Source organism: Panthera onca, chromosome A1, assembly GCF_046562875.1.
Source record: "Panthera onca isolate mPanOnc1 chromosome A1, mPanOnc1 haplotype 2, whole genome shotgun sequence".
Classification (NCBI taxonomy): domain Eukaryota; kingdom Metazoa; phylum Chordata; class Mammalia; order Carnivora; family Felidae; genus Panthera; species Panthera onca.
In genome coordinates, this window is record NC_138339.1 from 59,195,025 (window position 1) to 59,218,482 (window position 23,458).

The window sequence follows — 23,458 nt, forward strand, 5'->3', positions numbered from 1 at the left end:
AACTGCTGGCATGGGGAATGAAAAGCACAGAGGGATTCTGGCAGCACGTGGACCTCAAAGGGAGGGACTGAAAGCTCACTTCTCCCTCTCCCTTTTGCTGGCTCGGACAGGGAGGGAGGAATGAAATTGAGGATGCTTTAGGTGCCTGCTTTCTTCTCTGGTTTACATGTCAAAGCAGGACTAGCCTGTCCTGGTCTTTCTTAGTGGCTGCTGATTGGACAGCCATCATGGCACCAGGAATCAAGGCCTATTGCTGATGACCAGGCCCTTCCACATCCTTCTCAGTCCTGGGAATGTGAATGCTGCTGGCTGGCTCAGCCCACTAGGATGTGTGTAGGTGGTGTCTCTTTGTGAACTTGGCTGCAGGAGAACACATGCCAAATGCCCACTAAGTTTGAGAGAGGCAACCCCAAGCCTTTCCCCCAGCCCAGAATCGCTCCCCAACTGATTGACTCAGTCATTTCTGGTTGAAGCTTCTCTGCATGTCCCCCTCCCATCCAGGTTGAACTTGCCTTTCTCACCCAGCTGTGCACTGTTCTGCTTTGGCTGGAGGCTCTAGGAAACTCCAGAAATCAGGAAGAATGTATAATGACACGCCCTTTGAGAAAACCTAAACTGAATATTATAGGTTCTTCCACAAACTCTGCCTTCTAATGAGTGAGACTAGTAAAGAATGCTGCTTTGGGTGTGAGCTTGCCAAGAGCTTCCAGTAAAGATGTCAGTAATAGCAATAACAATACTATTAAGTATTTGCTATGTGCTGGCACCAATCCTCAGGTAGTCATTTCCATTTTGGAGCCTAAGAAATGAACTCACTTAGAGATGAACTTACTTAGAGATGAACTCTTCAAAGAGTTGAACTTAGAGATCGAACTCTGCCCTGATCACAGCTAGTAAGTTGTGGAGCCAATGTTCAAATACAGGCAAAAGGGACACCAGGGCCCTATATTTTTAACTGTTACACAAAACTGCCTCTTACAGGATCGTCTAACAGATGCTGGCTGTCCAATTTCCATGTCTTTCCTAAGGCAGAGATGAGTCCTATAGGCTAGTGCTGGTCTCAGCCCTCACAGACTTCCATGTGGCAGTGACTGTGGAGTTTGCCTCACTGCCAAGGCTGCTCAAAGACAACAGCATTACCTGACCCTCCTCTTGTCCTCAGAACAGAGAGCCCAGCATGGAGAGCGAGGGCAGTGGTAGAGCCTACACAGAAGAGAGAGAAATTGGGTCTTAAAGCCTTCTGAGGTCAAGGTTTGGCTAACAAGTCTAATCGCTGCCAGAAGCCACCTTTACTGTTGGATGGGTGGACTGGAATTTTTAAGCATACCCCCGCAGAACTAAGAGTACAGGTCTGCTTCTTAAGCAAAGCTCATCTTTTGGCTATTTGCAGCAGGTAGTGAGTCTCTGAGGGCAGATGGGGCAGGAGGGATGAAGGGAGAGAGGAGAAAGGATGGTGGGAAGCCACTTCTCACATCACCTGCTCTCCGGGACTATCCTGGGTGCCGCCAATTACTGATTTCCTTGATCTCCCTGCGGACCGTTTAAATTAAAGCTCATAACCATTGTGTGGGCATATAATGAAAACAACTGATGCTGCACTGATTAGTCCATTACTCTCAACTGTTAGAAAACATAATGATCTCACAAGGGGCCTTATTCACTGACGTATAGCAGGCGAGCTCTCATTTGACACCTCAAATTAGCAGCCAAAGCAATAACAGCTGGGGTTTTTGTCTCAATATTTGTACCCGACTCTAAAGTGATTTGGCACCGGGTGAGCGTTATTTTTAAACACAGAGCTCTCACCGCCAAGTAACATTTTAAATGGTCTCCAGGTGTCATGTAAAACCTACAGAAATAAATAAAAACAATCAGCTGCCAATTTGAGCCTTTGATGGTACGGATTCCTTAACAAAAGGGCTTGTCTTTGGTTCTTCCTTCATTATATATTCATATTGTGACAGGAAGAAACTCATCTCCTTCTACCCGGCAGAGCTTCAGTGTTAAAAGGAGGAAAGAAAAGATGCCTCCAAAATAAATGTAAAAAGTGGAAGATCAAAAGGGAAACATGGATCTTCAAATTGTGCCAATCATCAGTCAGATGGCTGGTAGTGCAGGCATTCCTGATGCTCCAGTGTTTTACATCCCTTAATTCTGAAGATCTCCTTACCCAGTTTTTTTGAGATCATCACAGACACTGCCTAGTGGTGATTCAGAAGCATTCAACTGTCTCCCAATGACCGATTTAATTGTAAAATGTACTTAAACGACAACATGAATGAGGTGGCCTCTGCCGATCCTGTTTCATTATCCATAAGCTGGGAATCTGGACTATCAATCTTGTCTACTACATTATTTAGAAATCAGGAAGTTGCCAGTGTGCCAAGATGTCTGCAATGGACTGAGAATGGAAGAACGGCCTCCAACTTACATAACCGAACAGGTGAGTTTGCAGGCGAGAGGGGGAGAAATGGACAATTTCCCCCTCAGCTGCATTTCAGCCTGTAAGAGGGGAAGAACGGGAAGTCTTGGAATGCCCACTGATGTGTGCACAGTGAGAGGGCAGAGAACACGCCAGTGTTGCACCCTGTTGTATAGGCAGGGCCCAGCCCAGAGTCTGGCACACAGGACAACTCAATAAATATTTACTGCATGGATGGATGAGTTTTAGAATGTGAAGGGTCATGCTTTTGGCATCTTTTCATAAAAATAAATTTCTGCTCTGAACAGCCGCCTGGGATGATCCAGGAGTAAACTCAGTTGCCTGCAGGAGCCAGGCTTTTACATCTGAGTAAGTGGGTTGTATGGAGTCTGCAACAAACCCACCTCTGCCACATGGGATGGTCACTTCTTGTTTCAAAGGCTTGTCGCTATGCTGGAATGTGGGTGCAAGTGCTGCCACTTATTCCTTTTTTTTTTTTTTTTTTCAAGAGAAAGCCAGACATCTAGAATTCTTATATGAAGTCTCCTGGTTTTTTAATATTGGTGAATAGATCATCTTAGGCAACAAAAGTCACAAATGAGACATACCTTGGATTTGGATTACAGATGCCAGCTTTTAGTCTCTGAACCAAAAAGATCAATTTAACAATCTGAATCAAATATATATATATATATATGTGTGTGTATATATATATGTACACACACACACACACATATATATGTATGTGTATGTATATATATATGTGTGTGTATATACACACACACATATATATACATACACACACATATTTAACACATACATATCACATATCAAATATACATATCACATATATAACATACTTTGATATATATGTGTGTGTGTGTGTGTATATATATATATATATATATATATATATATATAATCCAAAGTATTTGGGGGCACCTGGGTAGCTCAGTCGGGTAAGTGTCTAACTCTTGACTTTGGCTCAGGTCATGATCTCACGGTTCATGGGGTCATCGAGCCACATGCTGGGCTCTGCGATGACAGTGTGGAGCCTGCTTGGGATTCTCTCCCTCCCTCCCTCTCTGCCCCTTCCCCTGCTCACACTCAGGCTTCTCTTTCTTAAGATAAATAAAAATTAAAAACTTAAAAAAAATAAGTATTTTAATAGTGAGACGTAGTTAACGCCTTCCTTCTGTACTGCATCTCTGGGAGGACAGCCACTGGGAATCTACTATTTAAATGAACTATCTTAAATGATAGAAAATTATTCAAGGTTCCCTCCCCCCATCTCCCGTCCCACTATGATTATCTGGAGACAAAGAGCCCTGAGGAAGTTTCTGTTTCTAAGGGTAAGACTGTGTCCCACCAGGCAAGTGTGCCCTTGCCAGCTTCCCACACACCATGCATCAGTCCTGTGGCTAAACCTGTAAGTTGTTTCTTGTGAACAGTTTGGAACTAAGCTACAGTGTGCACGAGGCTCTGTTTCTCAGTGGAGATGCTGGCAAGGTCTGGGTTCACCCTGTGATGTTTGCAAGGAAAGGGCTCTCTTGGGGAGCTAGGCACAGTTTACTTGGGCTATTTGGGCTCAAAGAGGGGCAGGGACCCCTGTGCTCACTCATCAGGCCTCTGGTCACCACTGGTAGCCAGGATCAACGATGTAGTATTCAATCTCTTCCCAGATTGCCTTCCTAACAGATAGCAACCTGGTGGACACTGGGGTGGTCAACACCCCAGCAGTGCCTGCAGGACTAGAAGGCCCTAGAAAGGGAGGGTGTTGGTCCCCATACTGAACGTACACTGTTCTCTCTGGAAAAATGCTAGAGTTTAAGAGATGATGGGCTGGACAGAGCATAGAGGCTGGCTTCACTAGTCTTTGCTTCCCTTTTGCTAATACAGGGGAAAGGTAGACGGTAATACAGAGCACTAGACAAAGAGCCAACAGACTTGTTTCCCAGCTTGTTCTTCTATGAAGTTTTTCCATGGCTATGTGTAACTCACTCAACCTTCTGGGTGTTTCTTTCTTTTAAGACAAATTGTAGGACTGGTTGATCTCCAGGGTCTTTCCAACTACAGTTACACTCTCTGATTCCCACTGGGCTGGTGCTGGCTCTAAAATGGCAATTTTGGAATGGGAACTGTTTTCCAGACAGCAGTGGAAGAGGTTGTGGATGTCCAGATCTGTATAAAGATAGGACGTCTGGCCCGACTCTGAAAGTCACAACTAACCCCCACTGCATTTGAAAAGTTATGCAGGGTCAGCTCTTTTTCTTTTTCTCTTTATGGAAATAAAGCTTCGGCTTCTGTTGGGTTAATGGGCTGGCTTCCCCAACTAGCTGCCGCATATCTAGCTTATGTATGGAGAAGGGACGGGTCCAGACATGGGAGTGATTTTCCTACCCAGTTGACTTTGTGGAAGTGATTTGCAAGGCTGAAAGAAGTGTATAATTGGGATCAGGAAACTAATTTTCACAGAGAGAGATTTCACTTTGGGGGGAGACCGTTTTAATAATCATACTCCTGGGTTTCAATGAAAATGGGTCTTTTGCAGGCACAAGATCCAAATGGTTAAATTCAGATAGAGAAAGGACAGAGTGGAGGGTGAGGGGAGTGGCAGATATCTTAAAGTATTTAGTTTCAGAAAATACACTGTTTAAATGTGCTTCTTAATGAATGTGAAATGGCTCCAGTGGTTTGGAACAAAGCAAATAGGAAAGCAGGCCCCGTGGGAGCGATGGAGATGTGTAGAGGGCAATCCCTGTCCAAATGGGGTACTCGGCACTCAGCTTTAAACCTGTGCTGTCCAATAAGGTAGCCATGAGCTAAAGGTAGTGATTTCAATTTAAATCAATTAGAATTAAATAAAAGTTCAGTTCCTCAGTTGTACTAGCCACATTTCAAGTGCTCAAGAGTCATACTGTGGTTAGTGGCTGTCACATTGGATAACACGCATAAGTATTTCTTGCATCACACAAAGTCCTACTGGACAGTGCGGCTCTAGACAATCAGAGACAAAAGCATGCCCAGGGTTGCCACAGCTTCCAGATATTCTGGGAAAGTTGAATTTAGACACTTACAAATAAGTGTCTTATTTATAATAAATAATTACCTGAGTTTTACACACTGGCAACTAATTCTAATTTTTTAAAACACCATAAAGACTAAAACAATTAAAAAAAATCAAATTCCACAGCTGAAGTTTTCAATCAACTATTAATCAATAGTTGGGGTGCTCTGATTTAGTTATAAATCAAGATGGAATGGGCACGCTAGAGCTTCTGTGAGTCCGAAGAATACAAACATGACACTGGAGAAACAGAATCAGATTCCTTCCACCCTCCCTCCTCCTCATCCCTTGCTCCTGAGTGGTTTTGCATACAGCAAATGGAAGCTCAGAGAAAGGGAGGATGTTCTGATTCTCCCTGGTACTGCATCGCCATGTCTTCCCCATGCCATCCTCTCCTCCATAAAGCCAGCTAACAGGAAGGGGTCAATATCCTGCTTGAGTTCCTAGGACTTGGCTTTCAGGACACAGTTCTTGCAGAGTAATGGGCTCTTGGCCATAGGTGAGCCAAACCATCCGATATTCTGCATCCTGGATGAAAGTGGCAGCTCCAGCCAAGAGGCAGGTTAGGCTTCTCAAGGCATCATGGTTCTTGGCCGGGAGACCCTTGAGAGCCACGAGATGAGAACTGAACAAAGGGCAAGATACTCACTGAAAGTGCTCACACACTGGTCACCAAAGTCATTGCTGGCTGCTGGGGGATAGAGATAAGGCAGAGGCTGACCATTGGCATAGGAGCACATTTGCAAATCAGTGTAGAAGCTGTATTTTAGAAGTGAACTGACCCCACTGGCCTCTGCATCTTGTCCCAGAGAAAAAACCTCTCTGTTATCTTTCTGTTTTCAAAGATGCAGGGCTATTTTTCTAGTTTGTTTTAGGTGGGATAAAGAAAACCAAAAGGCTGCTCTCAAATCTAGTTTGTCAAGACAGAATTTCAGCCCAGGGTCCTGGTGGCTGGAGTCTGTGGCTCCCTCGAGCAGCAAGACTTCCAACACCCGATTCCACCCAAGTGGTGCTCATAGAAGCTGAAAATGGTACTCCTACCAATTTACAGATCCTCTGTGATCAAGAACAAATAGTTCAGTGACCTTCACCACATCCTCTTAACCCAGGAATGTACACCAACACATTTTCTTTTCAGAGACTAAACTAGCCTTTAGTTAACAGAAACATGAAATCAAATGGAAACCACTAGAATACCTTCCCCCACCTGGATTCTAGCTACTTGAATTGTTCAAGGGCTGCTTATTTAAATGGAAAAAATTATCCTGTATTTCAGAGAAAATTTCACTTTTTCCTTAAGCTGATGTTCTCAAAACCAAGCTAGTCATTTTAAGAACATGACTATGATTGAGCCTTGAGTTTGGGTGACTACAAAGGAGGGGGGTGTGTTGTGTGGCCCACGTGAGCATTTATAGAAAACCCAGTTCCTTTCCTAGTATTCTGGGAGCTGAACAGAAGTTACTGGTGCCCTCCACAAAGTACAATTTTAATTCTGATTACCTGAACAAATCACAATTTGTAGCACAGTACCAAAAAAAAAAAATCATATTCTGTAGGTATTTTAAGACTTTCATTAGGCAATGACAGTTCTATATTCAAAGGTATGTCATGACTAAATACCCTGATTCAAAATTCAGTTGAAACAAATGTTTCCAGCTCCCAGAGAAACCCAGGTGAAACACTTTGTAAATAAACGAAAACAAGTCTTGTCTGTTAGAAACACCAATTTTCACTACGGCTCTAATTTTTTCATTGGTAATAAAAAAAAATTGCCATTGCTGGAGGAATGAAAAGCCAAAGACACTGTTTTGTTCAATATTTAAAATAATTCTGGGACAACCACAACCTTAGTTCTGAGTAGGACCGAGACATAACATAGACATAATAGGGTGGAATAGGCTTCAATTCAGTTAATTTCCACTCGATTTGGGTTCTCTGTCTTTAAATGACTACCTACTATGTTCCAGGTTCGTGTAAAGTTCTGGAGATAAGGCAGTGAAACAGTATAGGTGTATCCTTCAACCTTGGCTGTGACGAGCGTCTGGTTGGCTGTGTGCTATTTGCTAGACAGACACCTATGGTATCTCCTTTAATCCACATAGTAGCCTAAGGGGTTGGTATTACTGCTACTATTTTTTCAGTGAGTAAAGGAACCCCAAACCACCCAGTTTGGTGAAGCCGGCCTGGAGGCCAGTCCTATGGGAGGACTCTAACACCCCCAAGGTCAAATGTGGCCTCATGCCTCCAGGTCTGGGGCAGTTTTGTAGAACTGGATGTAAGTCTGATTAAGCTGAGGTCATAGGTATAGATCTGAGTGCCCTATGGGTCAACTTTTCAAAAGGAAAAACTATCATTCCTGAATCACTGTGGGCATTTACAGTAGCCTGTAATCTTACTAATGCATATAATTGTTTCTCTGGTATGGGTGCTGCAGAATGCACTTTTTAATTTTAATTTTTTGTAGCAGAGCAGGGAAGTGCAGGGGCTGGATTTGCTACTTGAAGAGCAGTCCCGTGTACTTGCCAGTGTTACTCTGGACAAGCCGTGCAGCTTCTCTAAGCCTCAGTTTCCTCATGAGAAAAACGAGATCAAGAGGTTCTACCTTGTAAGGTTGTGGTGAGGATTTACATAAAATGCTGCATCCTAATATCATAGCACTTGGAAGACAGCGGACACTAAGAACTAGAGGCCGTAACAGTAATTATAATATCTATAGTGACTATACTAATAATTGTTATAATATCATTGTATTATATATTGTTAATTATTATTTGTTAATCAGAGCATCTAGTTCTACATTCAGAGGAAGCTCAGTTGAAGTGGAGGATAGACCTCCACTTGTATACAGCTCTGGGTTTTCTTTACCAGGCTAACAGTGTCTATGAAAGTCCTTACACCCAATGCCCTGCACCCTTCAGCCAGGACAACAACCCCATGCTAGAGAAGTGAGCGCACCCTGACATGGGTATCAGGATTGCCAATTTCTTGTCACTGCTTTCTTCTTATACCAGCAAAGGACTTTGTTCTCTATTCTTCTGTGTCTACAAGTGGGACTTGGGGTCACAAGCCATGTCGTACCTGCCCAGATGTGGCAGAACTAAAACTACCCTGAAAGTCTGGCCAATTTCCACACACCACTGCTTGAATCTCAAGTCTTGAATCTCTCTTCTCTAAATGTGGGCTAAGCAAGAGCTCAGTACATGGGATGACAAAGGGGTCTAGGGAGCATGAAATTGGGTGGGGGGTGTTCATCTCTTATTTCTCATCAATTGCATAAATACAATGACCACTGCTTTAAAGTCAAAGGGAATTTGGAAGCTAGTTCAACTTTTGAGAAGACCTTCCCAGAAGATGAGAAATGAGAGATTCCTGCTTGCTTCTGTAGTGTCCCTGCTCGGTTTGGGACTTCTGGGCTCCATATCACTTAGCTCTGCTTGTACATGTCCACTCAACAATTCTGGTAAGCTCTGGCCCATAGTGTTTGGTCCGCCAGAGACTCTTCTTCTAAAGCTTTATTGTCTCTGGCATTTGGTGCCATGCTGGCACATAGTGTGTCCTTGCATCTTGGATGGATTAAAGCACGGGCCACCTGGGCTGGTGGGGAACTGAAATGAATGGAGGTCGATGGGAAGGTGGAGTCTATACATCCCATCTAGGGAGGGAACGTGCTCTTTAGCCACAACTGATTGTATTGTCACATTGGCAGCCCAGGGTTGCCAATGCTTTTGGCTTGCCAGAAATCCAAAGCTGGAAATCTATACTTTTATGAAGAATTTTGTAATTTTAAAATACAAAATGCTGATTTCAATGAAAAACTACTCAACGGGATTTTAAAAACTCATCTGTGGCTGCAATATAGTCTGTGATCTATCTAGTTTGCAACCTCTGGTTTTAAGAGAGCTGAAAGCAGAATCATTCCTTGATTCTGTCATGTACTAAAGTTTGCCCCCTAGCCCCAATCTCCTAAATAACAGCAAACACTTAATAATGGTTTTGAAAGGACAGCTATGCTTAGGATCCCTGATCTTACTGAGGGTTTGTTTTTTTTTTTTTTTTTTCTGAATAGCCTAGTTGCATGGAGGTGTCCAATGTGGAAAAAGAACATAGGATCAGGGGTCTGCAGACCCAGATTGTCGACCCTTTGCTGCCACTAACTTGCTGTTTTCCCTCGGCAAATGTCCTAGCCAGAGCTTGGACAAGGGTAAGGGAAGCGGGGTTCCCGGGCCAAACGTTATGTGGCCTGGTCCTCGCTCTCACCTGCACTCAATCTTTCTGTGCCTTATCTCAAAATAAAAGGTCATTCTGGAGACAACTAAGATCCTTCCTGGCCCCGCCTACAATAATTTCGCTGAATTTCAAAAACTGGCAAGTGACATAAATGGAGCGAGCCCTTCCAAACAGCACACATTAGTTATCTGCAGATGTGCTGGACCTGCATACAATTTAGCTGTTACCAGGGGTTTATCAAGGGCAGGCTACTCACTGGGATGTATGAGCATTTTCGGGCTGTGCTCCTGACATCTTTGGTTTGGCATTTTTTGGCAGCACATCTACTAAACTTCTGATTTGCTGCATAAAGTCGGGAGACAATGTCTGAAAATCTTTTTTCCTCTCCCACAGTACTATTGAAAAAAGTTACTTTATTAAGTAGGTTTTTTCATTTTGTTTCCTTTTTCCATATGCTTAATTTTTTTTTTTTCATTAAACAGATTTCTGACCCAGGATGGCATGTTGGGCAGGGAGGTGACTGGTATTACTGGCGAAATGCCTGGCTGTCCTCAACCTGGCAGTCAGGGAAACCCACGGCTCAGGGTACCGCAACAAATGATTCCTGACCACACAGAGTCAGAAATGCAGTCTTGGCATATTCGACGGTAGTGTAAACACAACCAGAAAGAAACGGACTAAGTGAATCGCCAAATGTATAGAACAGGTGGAAATGAAAGGCCAGTGATTTGGGTAACAGAAGGTGTCTGAGTCGTAGAAACTCTCAGTTAAGGACCTTACAGCCATACAGAAAGCTGGGGCTGTATCGTGGGAAGGTCTGAAGAATGGCGCCAACAAACCACTGAGTGTCAAAGTCAAATGGTGATGTCCAGAAGTGAGAATAAATCACACCTGGGACCAGAATGTGAGTCGGTGAGAAAGTGGGATTATTTTCTTTCCCTGGCAAGTCTGATTTACCTTCAACTTTGTGGGGACCCATTCACTGGGTTAAAAAAAAAAAAATGACAATTTCACAAGCATGTGGGAGGCTCCAAACTCTCTGATAGCTCGCCTAGCCTGGCTCTGGGGTCCGGTTCACATCACTGAGTGCCACATGTTGGCCATGCTTCAGAGAGCCAACACCATGAGGGCCTTGGCCACACAGATCAGTAAAGCAGCTTGGTAGAATGGTTAATCACACAGGCTCTGCTGCTTACTAGTTAAGCAGTTACTTGACTTCTATGAGATGGGTCCTTTGCAGAAGGAGGGAGATGACAATGGCAGCTTCATGGAGGGTTGTGAGGATGCAGACAGGCAAGGTATGTAAAAGCACGGTTGGGCACGGATAACTGCACAACAAATGCTACAAAGGCAGTATCATGTGCACCATGATTCTTCTTTGGTGGCACTGGAGCCTTGAGAAATTTCACTCACGCTGTGTTTTTTTGTTTGTTTGTTTGTTTTTCCTTAGCCCCTTTTCTGGTTACCTGTAAAGGGGAGAAGGGTGGTGGCTCTTTTCCTTTGTTCACCATATTCTCTGCTAGACCTCCCCCAGGGGTATGAGCCAAAAATGAGGATCAAGAGAGCAGGTGTCACAGTCTTTTCCAGCCTTGTGCCCATTCCTCTCTTCTTACCGCCAGTGTTCCTCCCAGGCTCACCTCCTAAGTTCCCATTCAGAGTATCCTGTGAGACCAACCCCAGCCTGGATGGGAAGAAGTTTTACAGCATTTTCATCCACAGAAAGGATGAAATAACAGGGGGATCCCTTGTGAAATATTTCCACTAGTTGACATCCACAAACTTTCCTTAAGTTAATTTTGAGAGAGCTTTCCATGGAATAATCATGGGCCTTTCCTTGTTTTTGCCTAATGTCAGAGAGAAAATACACCTGAAGTTACTCTATTTTGTCTTCTTAATCTGCAGACTTTTAAAGCTTTTGATACTTAAAGATGAGTTTTCTGGGGATAAGGTGTTTTGAACCTCTCTCTCTCAAAAACTTATTAAGTTAATATATGATGCCTTCACTTAGTTCCTATTTATTATTTCATTGTCAAGGTTCTTTATGATAGCTAAGTTGTGATTATGGAGAAGTATTATAAAATGTCAATGTGCAAATGAGATTTGGAAGGTCTGGGGGTGGGGAGAGGAGATTCTTTAAATGGAGATGTCGGCTCCAGCCAATTTCAGAATGGCTCACCATTAAGATAGATGGTTCCAAAGCCGTGTGCCTCTGCTGGAAATTAAAAACCCATGGAATAAATGATTATGATTAATTTTAAGTACTTAGCCATGTGAAGCCAAATCAGAGCGTCTTTAAAACAAAGCTATTGATCTGGCTTTGTTTGGAATTGAGGAGATAAACTAATCAGGTCCTGTGGGCTCTTTGCAATAATAGAGAAGGAGAACTACTCCCCCCCTCCCCCACCAGAGGCTTTTAAGCTTCAAGTTTGAGAAACCTGGTGTACCAACCTGCTATAATATACCAATGTTTTAAAAATAGCAAAGCACTGGCATAGAGAGGAGCAGTTCTGTTCTGTCCCAGACGGGGTTTGATGGGGGTGCATGATGGAGAGTTAGGGCAGTGGATGGGACGACATTCAGAAAGCCACTTCTATGTGTACAAAAGCTGACTCTTTTTAAAGTTGAGGAAACAGACTCAGAGAAGTTGAGCCATTTGGCCTGAGTCCCACTGCACCCAGGACCCCATACCCAGGGTATCTGACTGTCCAGCCCTATCCTCTGCCCCAGACAGGTCTCCCATTGAGACGAGGCATCACCACTCCCAGTGCAGAGAACTACATGCAGGCTGTCAGGTCATCACAGCTGTTTCATGGCAGCTGGTGATTTCCATTTCCTGGTCTCTTCCCAAGGAATTTTCTCATCCTTCCCAAGAAAAGGGTGAAACGCTCCTAGCAGCCCTCTCCCGAAATGCTTTTTTTGCAGGCTGGGAAAACTGCGCCTACCCTTCTCAGCCTCAGCCTCTTGATAAGAGAAGTCCTAAGTCACTAAATTGGGCTGGCACCCTCTCCCTAGCAGACCTGCATTTGTTGCCGGTTCCGGGGTCAGAGTTTGGGTGAGAAGCCATCATCCGTCTTAGGACTGACAACCTGACCTCCCTGGCTGTGGGTCCTGCCGTTTCTGTCCCAGGAATTCGCGGCTTTCGTCAGATTTCCGGCACCTTGCAGCATCAGCATCCCCTTTGATTTCCCGTGATTCCTCTTGGAATCACCTTCCTCTCACACAACGTGGAGAGGCTTTCTCCAACCCGTGCCTACTGTCTGCAGGGGCCAGGTGGAAAGGAAGGTAGGAGGAGGACCTTCCTTCACGTATAAAGGGATGTTTTTACATATTCACTCATTCATTTGTTCAACATTTATTCATTCTTCTGGAAGTCAGAGATCTGTAACCTGGCGACTATGTAATTTTTGATTTTCAGGGGGATGCTCAACAAATCCTACCCTATCATTCACTGGACAGAACTGTACCATCAGAATTATTTTTAGAACCAAGCAGTGACAGAGCTTGGAAAAGGGAAGTCGCCTGCAAGATATAGCAACAAACCCTCTATTTTCCAAACGGGAAAACTGAGATCCCAAGTGCAGAAGGGACTTGCCCAAGGTCACACAGCTAATTAGGGGCTGAGTCGGGACTGAACCACACATCTCTTGACACAAGTTCTACTAGGCTTTACTGCCTTCCTTTCCGGGCTTTTCCAAATCAGGGACAGCTAGAAGTGTCGCTCTGGGGACAACAATCAAAATGTTTTCTTACACATTCAACTTTAGTTTGAATGACCCCAAGATGATTCCTAGCTGAGTTCCACCCTCCCCCCACCCCCATCCCCACTGACTCCCCGGAAATCAGGTTGGACCCACTTGAAAATCTGGGCACACAAAGGCACCTACAATTTTTTTTTTTCTAGACAAGCTATATAGGGTGGGATTCCACCTCTTCTCATCTTGCTCCCACCCTGCCACTTTAAGGTTACTGCTTAAAGTTTGGATTTAAACCCGAGATGAGATCCCAGGAGCAATGGCAATGACCAGATTTCACCAGGCTGTTTGGCATTCCCCCCTGCCCCCCGCCCCCAGCCCTGTGCCAAGGTCCCTTTGTGATTCTGGGTGATTCCTACTGACCCCTTGGTCTTACCCCTCTCTCATCTCCCAGACCTGTAACCTGTCTCTTCCCATGCCCACACTCAAACACACTCTCCCTGAATGCTCTGGCAGGCGCTGGGGGGCTATTCCAGCCCATCTGTTCCACCCAGCAACAAATACCGCGGAGCACCGGGGGAGAAAGGACTCAATTGAGACTTAATTAGCAGGAACCCCAGTTTGTGGGAGGTGAGAAATCACACTTTGCTGCCTGCGAACACTTTGGCCAAGGTGAGCCAGAGGGATCTCCCGGTTCCCAATTTTAATAGCACTGCAGCAGAAGACACAGAAAGGCATCCACACGGACCCCCCTGCACACACACTCCCCCTCTTTCCTCCTCACACGGACAACACACACACGCACACGCACACAAGGCAGCGGTCGCAAAATCAACTCACAGGATCTCCAAATCGCGCAGCGCTCGGAAGGCTCCATCTTCAATGCAGCTGATGTGGTTGTTGTCCAGTTGCCTGTGGAAAAGCAAGGGGAGGGCATGAAGGCTGAGTGGGGGCAGCGCCGAGGAGCCGGGCGGCCCGGGCCGGGCGTCCCCGGCCACCCTAGCGCCTGTCCCTCCACCCCTGGCAGGCTCTGCTCGTCCCCGCCAGGAGCTCGCGCAGAGCCAGCTTGTCTGCCACGCTGCTCCGTCTCTGCTCTCTGACTGTCTGAGAGAACTACACAGACGAGCGCACCAAAGGCTGTCAGGTCTCAGTAAATATTAATTGCGCTTTTTTTTTTTTTTTTTTTTTTTTAGGCAGAAGGGAGTAATTTCATTACATTAGGGCATCCAATCCATTACGAGCTCTTACCGTCATGTCACTGAAACAATTTCATTAAGCTAAAGGCCTGTAAATCATTGGAGGTCACTGCTCTGCCCTCCGCGACCTCCCAGAATGCTTTTTTCCCTCTCTCCCTCTCCCTCGTCTCCCTTTACTGGAAGTTGCAGTCTTCTGCTCTGACACAGTGCTAAATCTCAAGGCTTTATCTGCCCAAGAGCAGCGAGGGTGCATGGGGAATATACCAATTCCAAATTAGACTCAACTAATCTAATTTTATAGTCTTTTTATTATTCTAAGCACCAAATGTCTGTGGTGGTTTGATGCCTCCGTGCTTTGTTATGGGGCCCATCTGGTAGGTCATTCTATTGAAGCATTTTCTGACTAAATACAGATTCCCTCAAACTGCACCAACCACCATCAACATTAAAGAAATCCATTGATGGAAGCATTCCTGATGGGGGAAAAAAAGGAATATTGTTATTGCCTTGAAGATGTACCACTTAAATTTAAATTGGGGAGAATTAAATGCACCTATTTCAGGATTCCTTTTTTTAAATTTTCCTTTCCATCTTATGAGCATGAAAATAATGTCTTTTAAAAGGATGTCTTGACTAGTATACATTCTAGTTGGCAATTGAGGTATTTTAGTTGAAGGATAACAAATATACACCATTATCTCTAAATCAAAATAGATCTGATGTGTAAGTCAAGACCACATTCCAACTCAAATATCATGTTATATATCAGTAATTTGTTTGCTAAAAGACAGGATATAGAAAATGTGTATTAGCACCAGATTCTCTATTGCATTTTGTGTATAGAACATACCACGGTCTTTGGGGGGGAATGGCCTAAAGAAGTATGGCTGTACTAAGAAAACTCGCTTACAGACTTTTTTTTTTTCTTTTGTCTTAGAAAAAATCAGCCCCTCTCAGGTGGAGGGATTGCCTGATGTTGGAATTTTCACTTATGACTTGTACTCATTTATCCCAACAACTCCATGCAAAAGATGTATCAATGATAACACTCGGTAACCCTCACAGAGGGTTTTATATTCTGCAGCAGGAAGGAGGATTTAAAATACTTTTCTCATCGAGAAACCAGATAGATACAGGATTCTGTACGTGCACATGGATGAAACACATACAATTAGACTGATGTCGTGTGTCACAACAGATGGGCTCTGTCACGATATTACAGGGAATGGAATCATCCCAATAAATGCTCACGATATGAGACTTAGACATTTAGGCCTTAAAAATAAACAGGAAATGGGTATCTCATGAAGCAGAAGCACTCTTTAGGTCGGCAACTTCTACATCGAGTGTTCAGAGTTCTCGCTGATGCCCACTCATGTGAAATCTCGGTGTTCTTGCTACCCGGAATTCTTCCGGAGTTTTTCTTCACATGAGTTTGCTGGATATCCTTTCCAAAGATTTCCCGTAAGTACTGAGGCTGCTGATTCCCTGAAAAGGTTCTATTAAGGCAGCCTAGTACTGCTGCCCAGTTTCTAGATTTATCATCAGTTTAAGGGTCGATGAATCAACAACCCCCGCCCCATACCAAGGCCACCAAACCTTACCAAGCAGAAATACAGTGGAGTTGGCTTTTGGCTCCAAGAAATTGTTCAATAAATATGCTGAATTCGGCAAAAATGGCCGCATCCTCCTAAATAGAAAAGTTTCTAAATCATCACATTGAGAAGTCTAGGAGAGTGTCGTAGAGATGGCAGTTTGTCGTGCATCTATCTGCTTTGGGGCAGACATTTCAGAAAGAGGTCCTTGCTTTTAGAATGTTATTTATTTGTTGGATCTGTCAGGTGTGTTCTATTCCTTTTCTTTTTGAGCACCAGAAACCAAACAGGATGCTCTAAGTATACAGAATGTTATATGGAAAGAATGCAATCTACAGGGGAGAAGAGAAACTCCTAGAAAAAAAAAAAAAGGAGGGGCGCCTGGGCTGCTCAGTCAGTTAAGTGTCCAGCTCTTGGTTTCGTCTCAGGTCATGATCTCATGGTTCTGAGTTTGAGCCCTGAGTCAGGCTCAGAGCTGCTGGTGGGGAGCCTGCTTGGGATTCTATCTCCCTCTCTCTCTGCCCCTCCCTGCCTCTCTCTCTCTCTCTCAAATAAGTAAAAAACTTCAAAAAAAAAAAAAAAAAGAAAGAAGGGAAAGAATTAAGTGGTGGAAAGAGATTAAAAAGGGTGAGGGAAAGGACACGTGCGAAAGATGAAAATCAAAACCCACTAGTCACGTCCCATTGGAGCCTGGCCACCAAGGGTACTGGCACAGTGGGGACAGAGTCTTAGGTGGGGCTTGGTCGCTGTGAGGCTGAAAGCAGAGAGGTGTCACAAATGATCAGTGTGCCATGATGTTTAAACAGGTTCAGTGGGTGTCACAAGTTGGCACCTAGTCGTTTATTAGTAATGGGGAAAACCGAGCTTTAATATCAGAAGCATCTCTGTACGTGTATTTTTATAGACTGGTTTAGAATGTATGAAATGTATCAAAATTTCAAATATTTATGCAGAAGTGTGCTCTTCTGGAAAACATTTATTATAACCAAGCTTGTGTCCTTTCACTCTACTCACAGATAAACAGTCTCCCAGCCTCAGTTGTCAGTCGTTCCCCATCTGCATTGTTCATCAGGGAAGTTTACAGGGGTACAAGACCTAGGAGGGTCACGTCAAGCAAACGAAAACCTGAGAATTACTTCACTGTCCAGCTATAATATCTTTATGGCACCGAGTATCAGAGTGCTCATAAAAAGGTCATTAATTGTCTGTAATCAATCCTGGTATTTCATGCAAATAGCTCCTAAAGCAAAGTAAATACACGCTTGGTTCAGATAAGGGTTCTTTTTCTTTCAAAATTACATCTCAGACATGCAAAAGTTAGTCCTGAAGCATGGAGTAGGGAGTACAAAATAAACGCAAGCCCAGCATTTCTTTGCAGGTGTTAGGAGTGGAGCACGACTAAACACACAGAGAATCTGCCAGAGCTAAGGCCAAAGCCTTTGACTTAGCTAGCAGTTTGTTTCTGGGGGTTGATGGAGGCTGCTGAACTGTGTTCTAAGCTCTCAGGTCAAAGGTCCAATTCATGGCTTTGAAAGGACTCCTTCAAAGATCCTCTCAATAACAAAGCAAAAAGCCCATTGCTCACTCCCTACTCCATTACTCAGGAGGCTTATATGTGCAAAAGGAACTTTAGAAAGGGGAGCACAGAGAACTCGGCAGTCTTAGGATGCCTGATGGCGCTCTATTTTTCCCATGGCGGCAAGAGGTATATACTGCACTGTTACTGAATCCAATTTTACCATACAAAACAGCCTGCCCTGGTGCCTAGCACAGTGCCAGGGACTTCCCAGCTGGTCACGCGTGGTTGCAGGGGTAAGTCCTTGTCCTGAAGTACAGCAGGGCTAGGCTCAGACTACATCGTGGGAGATGCTAAGCCATGAGCTCCACAGTCCTGGCTGCGGCCCTATGGCCCTATTAACAGGGGGTAATGGTGGAGCATTCCCTCTACGACCACACTGGGAGCTTTCTGCCACACAGACCTCCCCTGAGGGAGCATCTGGGGAGAAGGTTGGAATAACGTGAATTTCTGTGGGCCCAGCGTGAAGATGAGGAGCGGGAAGGCAGCAGATGGGGGAAAGCTGGGCTGGTTTTTGGAAGCAACTTTCATTGTCATCTACTTTATACAGAAAACTCAATTTGATTTACACTTTTCTGCCTGTGACTAAGCCTGGAAGCCCCAAAACGTTCACAATATTAAATTAACTGCTCTAATTTCCCTGGGCAGCTCAGATTTCAGCAAACAATGTGTGCTAAAATGATACCAGAGTCCATTTAGAAAGGACTCCTCTGACAAGAACTAAACGCAGACTCCCTGAGAGGAGCTTTCTGACTACTGTATTTTTATACTCTGAGAATATAAACAAGTCAGAAGGGAAAGCCAGCGTGAGTGAGGACCTAAAATAATCTTCACCCACAGCAGACAGGGAGATAGTGCTTTTGTAAGAATTCCCATTCATAAGCATAACATTATCACGATTCATCTCTTTCAATCACAGTTTCAAATTTCACAATTGAGGCAGGACAGAAATATTTTTGCACTTCAAAAACTTAAAGAAGCAGATCTAAATCCTTTTAAAAGGGTTTAAAAAAACTGATTACAATATTAAGAGCAATGTACCTATCTCCTAACCACCACCACCATCCTACAACAAGAACAAAGGCAGAAAGAAAATCTCATGATTTCCCTGATGCATTTGAGTCCCCATGAGGAAGAAATACCTCGAAGACAGAAATCTCCAGAAACAGGCTTTGGATATCTGGAAGAAAAGTAGAATTCTCAACTAGTCATCTAGATACAAGGTCTACATACCAAGGCACATCCATCCAGATGTTTCCTTTTCATCCAGATGTTCTGGGCGACCCCAGCATCTCCGCCCTTGGATGGTTAAACTTAGCTTAAGGGCACTGTTGCTCCGGCCCCCAATCCAGCCGCAGTGTTTGCTCCAGGACTGCAGCTGCCGTCACTGCAGCCCTCACGTTAAATGGGAGAAGTAGCTAAGGTTCAGCGCTCTTTGGAATTAAACGGTTTGCTAATTTCCGAGCAAAACTATCTCCATAAAATGCGCACAGTAAGTAGAAGGACTTCTGCATGAAATTCACAAGAGAAATTCAAAGCAAGCCTATGGTCTCAGAATCCAACAATTAATTAACCCATAAGAGCAACTGAGTGTTCGTAGATGTTCATACTGTATTAGGTGCCTAGGATACAAAATAAAGTGTACGACATCCTTTGAAAATATTTGGGAGAAGCGACACATGCAGTTTTCACATCTTGACTATCTTAAAAGATTTAAGAGGATTCTAAAAACCAATTCAAATTTATTTTTGATGAAAAATATGTGTTCCTACTCATACGTACTGGGAGTGTACTCAAAGTGTTGCAACTATTAAAAAGAAAGAGAGATACAAACAAAAAACCCCCAGGGAATCCCTGCTTTCTTAAAACAAGCCAGAAGACAAAACATGAAGTAGCCCTGACATGCTGTTTCTTTTCTTCTCATTATCCGATTGTCCTTTAAGCAGAAAACAAGAAATCTAGTAGCGCTTCAGAAGGGCTTTTTTTTTTGTTTTTTTGTTTTTTTAATGACAGTTTAAGATTCTAAAAAAAATCATTACTGAAGAACAATTTGTCTGCTGCTGGCTGGGGTCTTCAAAAGAAAAAAAAAGCTCAAGGTTATTTTAACTGGCAAAGGGGAAAAAATATGTTCAAAGGAAAGCATACACTCCATATAATTGAGTACTGGCCACACTTTGTAGGCAAATCAAACACTTGATCTAAGCCACAGTCTGCTAATGAATTGTCACTACTTCTCATCATTAAGGAGCTACTGTAATTCCACATTAAAATGACATCTCAAATGAACAAAAAGAGGTGAATCTATTATTTTGCACATTTGGTACACTTGTCCACCAGACCCAAGAACACATGCATATTGATATGTTTACCGATCCATGCATTATTTATGTATCCACAAAGGTTCCTGTCTACAGATGACAACTTTATGTCTATTTTTCTTACATAATTATTACATGTAATATCTCCTTATTGTATGCATATAAATGCAAATGCATATTGTAAAATGGGTAAAGTGACTGCTGACCTCTGAAATTTAATGTGCCCATCTCCAGTCATATTTACAGATATATTTAGATAATTAAGTGATTGTTAGTATTCTAAAGATTTTAACCAACCACACTTACTCTGTAAAGGACAGAATTCTAGGTTAATTAAGCTCTCTGATCAGAACATCCTGCTTAGAACTTACTTAAAAATTGAAGCAGAATCTATTTCAACAAGCATCCTTATGCACACTTTGCCACATGCCTAGCATAATACCTTTTATTAAGTATGTATCATATTGCTGTTCAACACATGCAACTTCTCAGCAGGAGAATAACTGCATCCACTCCAGTACATGCTCCTGAAACCAAGCTCTGCAATAATGCAAACACAGATGATGGATTAGCACCAAAGAGGCACGCCAGACCTTGGAGAATAAAGGGGTGTTTTACACATCACTGGGAAATATCAATAACTCCACTTCTGTGTTTACATAGTTTCCGGTTTGTTGGGGATTTGGCAAATGAATTTGTGCTGAAAAATGCAGGGGGAAAATCCCTGCAAACCAATTTAGCATGAAGGATAGTTGCTAGGAAGAAGCTGAGCTCTCATTTAATTTGGACGAGTATCCATTTGAAACCAATTTCTAGCATTTCTAGATAAATAAAACAACAACAAAAACAACCAACCGACCAAACAAAAGCAGATCAAACAAAAACACACTATATTCACGTGGAGGAGAGTTTCATTCACTTAGTGGCCACTCTTAGACCACGGGATCAAGGAAGTTTGGTGTTTGTTGCAGAATGTGCTCTCCTGTTTTGAGGGTGATCTCAAATCCGTCCTTTTTTTGTGTCCCTTTCTTGTGATACTAGGAACAAAGTGCTTTTATACCTAGGATGTCCAGCTTGCCAAGGTGTGTCTGGAACTTTCTCATTTTAGCACTGAAACTTCTGACACCCATCCTGGGGAACTCATCCATCCCAGCAAACTGTGGTGGTCATTCCCCGGTTGTATCCCTGGGGCTGACTCCACTGGAAACAGATTTATTCTCTGCACATCAATGACATCAACTCAAGGCTCCTCACTGCATCTCCTGTAAAATGGGCTGTCCCTTTACAAACACACCTATACCCACAGCGGGGCTGGTGGGAGCCCTGAAAGTTGCTGAGAGGTCCTAGTGTGCATTCTTAATTTTCCTCACTGGGAATTAAAATGCCTTTGTAAGAAGCACCCATGTTTTTCTTGGCCTCCTTGCTGATGTCATGAATACTCAGAGGCCAAACAAATAAAAAAGGTTGTCTCCATAGCAATTGGGGCAGGTTTGTGGTTTCCCTAGTTACACTCTGGAGTGATAACCATCTGGGGTTCCTCCCTGGTGGAAGAGAAAGGGAGTGAGAAACTAGAAAGATGAAAAGTACTTTTGTTAACAGGCTTGAAAGTTACTGTCCACCTCTCTGGTTTTTTATTTCTGTTTTCAAGTCAATCAGCATAAACTGTTGGGAATTTTTAAATTTTTTCACGCCCACAGGGGTTTCAGAAATTTTCCCATTGGACTCTAGAGAAACTATTCCAGCCATGTGAATATGAGCAACACACGGCAGCCAGAGCCGAGTACTTCTTCCTGGACCGAAACAGCTTCAGGCATAAGAGCCCAGGCGGGATGCTGGGTTCCATTCAAATACAGGATGTAAGCAGCTCTACTCTGGGTTGGTCCAGGATTTCTCCCTGACAGTCCGTCAAGGCCATATCAAGGAAGCACAGAAATGGCCTTCTCAGACCTCCAAAGACCTTTGTCTCCCTTTAGGAGAATCACATGAATCTCTCATGTAGAACTTTAAAACGTTCTGAATTTACTCATATTTCCAACCCATATGAAGTAACTTTTTGGAAGGTCTCAACATTTGCTATCCTTTTTTTTTTTAATAAAATAGAAGACTGGGGTGCCCATAAATTTCTAGCTGATGAATGAAGTGACTCACACCTGTCTCAGTGGACCTGGAGGGCAGAGCACAGAGCCTAAGATTATTCTTGAGTTTTAAGGTTTTGGACTTGCTCTGGACCTACTTGTCATTCCTCTCTTCTTTACTATTGTTCCCTTTTGGAATGGGAATGTTGGTCCTAGGCCTGTCCCACCATTGCATTCTAGAAGCACATGTTTGATTTCCCAGGTTCCTAACTAGAGAGGAATTTGCTCCAAGTGAGTTATACCTTGAGCCTCGATTTAGATGAGACTTCGGATTTCAGATTTTTAAGTTGATGCTGGAATGAGGTTGAGTCTATTAGGATGGAATGAAACATATTTTCCTTGTGAGAAGATATGCATTTTGGGGGGCCAGGGGTAGAATGCTATAGATTGAATGTGTCTTCCCCCCTCCCAAGATTTATATGTTGAAAACTCTCCTCTAAAGTGGTTATTAGGAAATGGGGCAGAGCCCTCATGAATGAGACTAGTATCCTTACAAAAGGGCCCTGAAAAGATTCCTTGCCCCCTCTGCCACGTGATGTCACAGCAAAAAGACTGCCGGCCCTCTGGGAAGCAGGCCCTCAGCAGACACAGAATCTGCTGGCACCCTGATCTTGGACTGTTTATAAACCACCCCGTTTATGTACAGCACTCATGTTCCCACGTCTGTTTCTTCATTTGTAAAATGGAGGGAATAACATTTAGCCCAAAAGGAAGTTTTGAGTATGAAAGTAATGAAATGTATGCGCTCTGAAAATGTCTTTGTGGCATTAGTTTTCTTTCCTTTGAAATAAATAATAGTAAATACAGGAATTCATCTTATATAATCTCTAAAGTCTCCTTCAGATCTGAAGTTACGTGGCCTGAGGTCAATTTCTTATGAGATTCTTAAGAAAAAGTTCCTGTTCATCTTATTCAGATCCTTCTGTGCTTTGAGCCTATCCCTTTATCCCCTCTTCTTCTGTCCCAAACCAAAGAATCTATTATTTGAGATATTCAATATATTTTTTTCTGGACTGAGGGCAGCAGTTCAGACTCATATGCTTTTTTGTACTTCTCTAGCTGATAGGAGATTGAAATATGAGAAGCCATCAAAAGCCTACATGAAAGAAAATACAAATTTTTCTCTTACTGGGAGAATGTCGTCAACATGGGCCCATACTTACAATTCCCATAGGTGAGAACCTTTAGGGAGAGTGATTACAAAATTGAGCCCCATTCCTTGGTGGCCAT

At 43.4% G+C, this 23,458-nt stretch overlaps 1 protein-coding gene across 3 annotated transcripts in view; it reads right to left on the reverse strand.

The window, feature by feature from the left end:
* SLIT3 (slit guidance ligand 3) overlaps positions 1-23,458 on the reverse strand; it is a 687,161-nt gene that overhangs the window by 143,376 nt on the left and 520,327 nt on the right. For all 3 annotated transcript variants that reach the window (XM_078446678.2, XM_060634984.3, XM_060634985.3), the window contains exon 6: positions 14,249-14,320. In XM_078446678.2, coding sequence (XP_078302804.2) covers positions 14,249-14,320 — 72 coding nt within the window. The remainder of the gene's footprint in view (positions 1-14,248; positions 14,321-23,458) is intronic.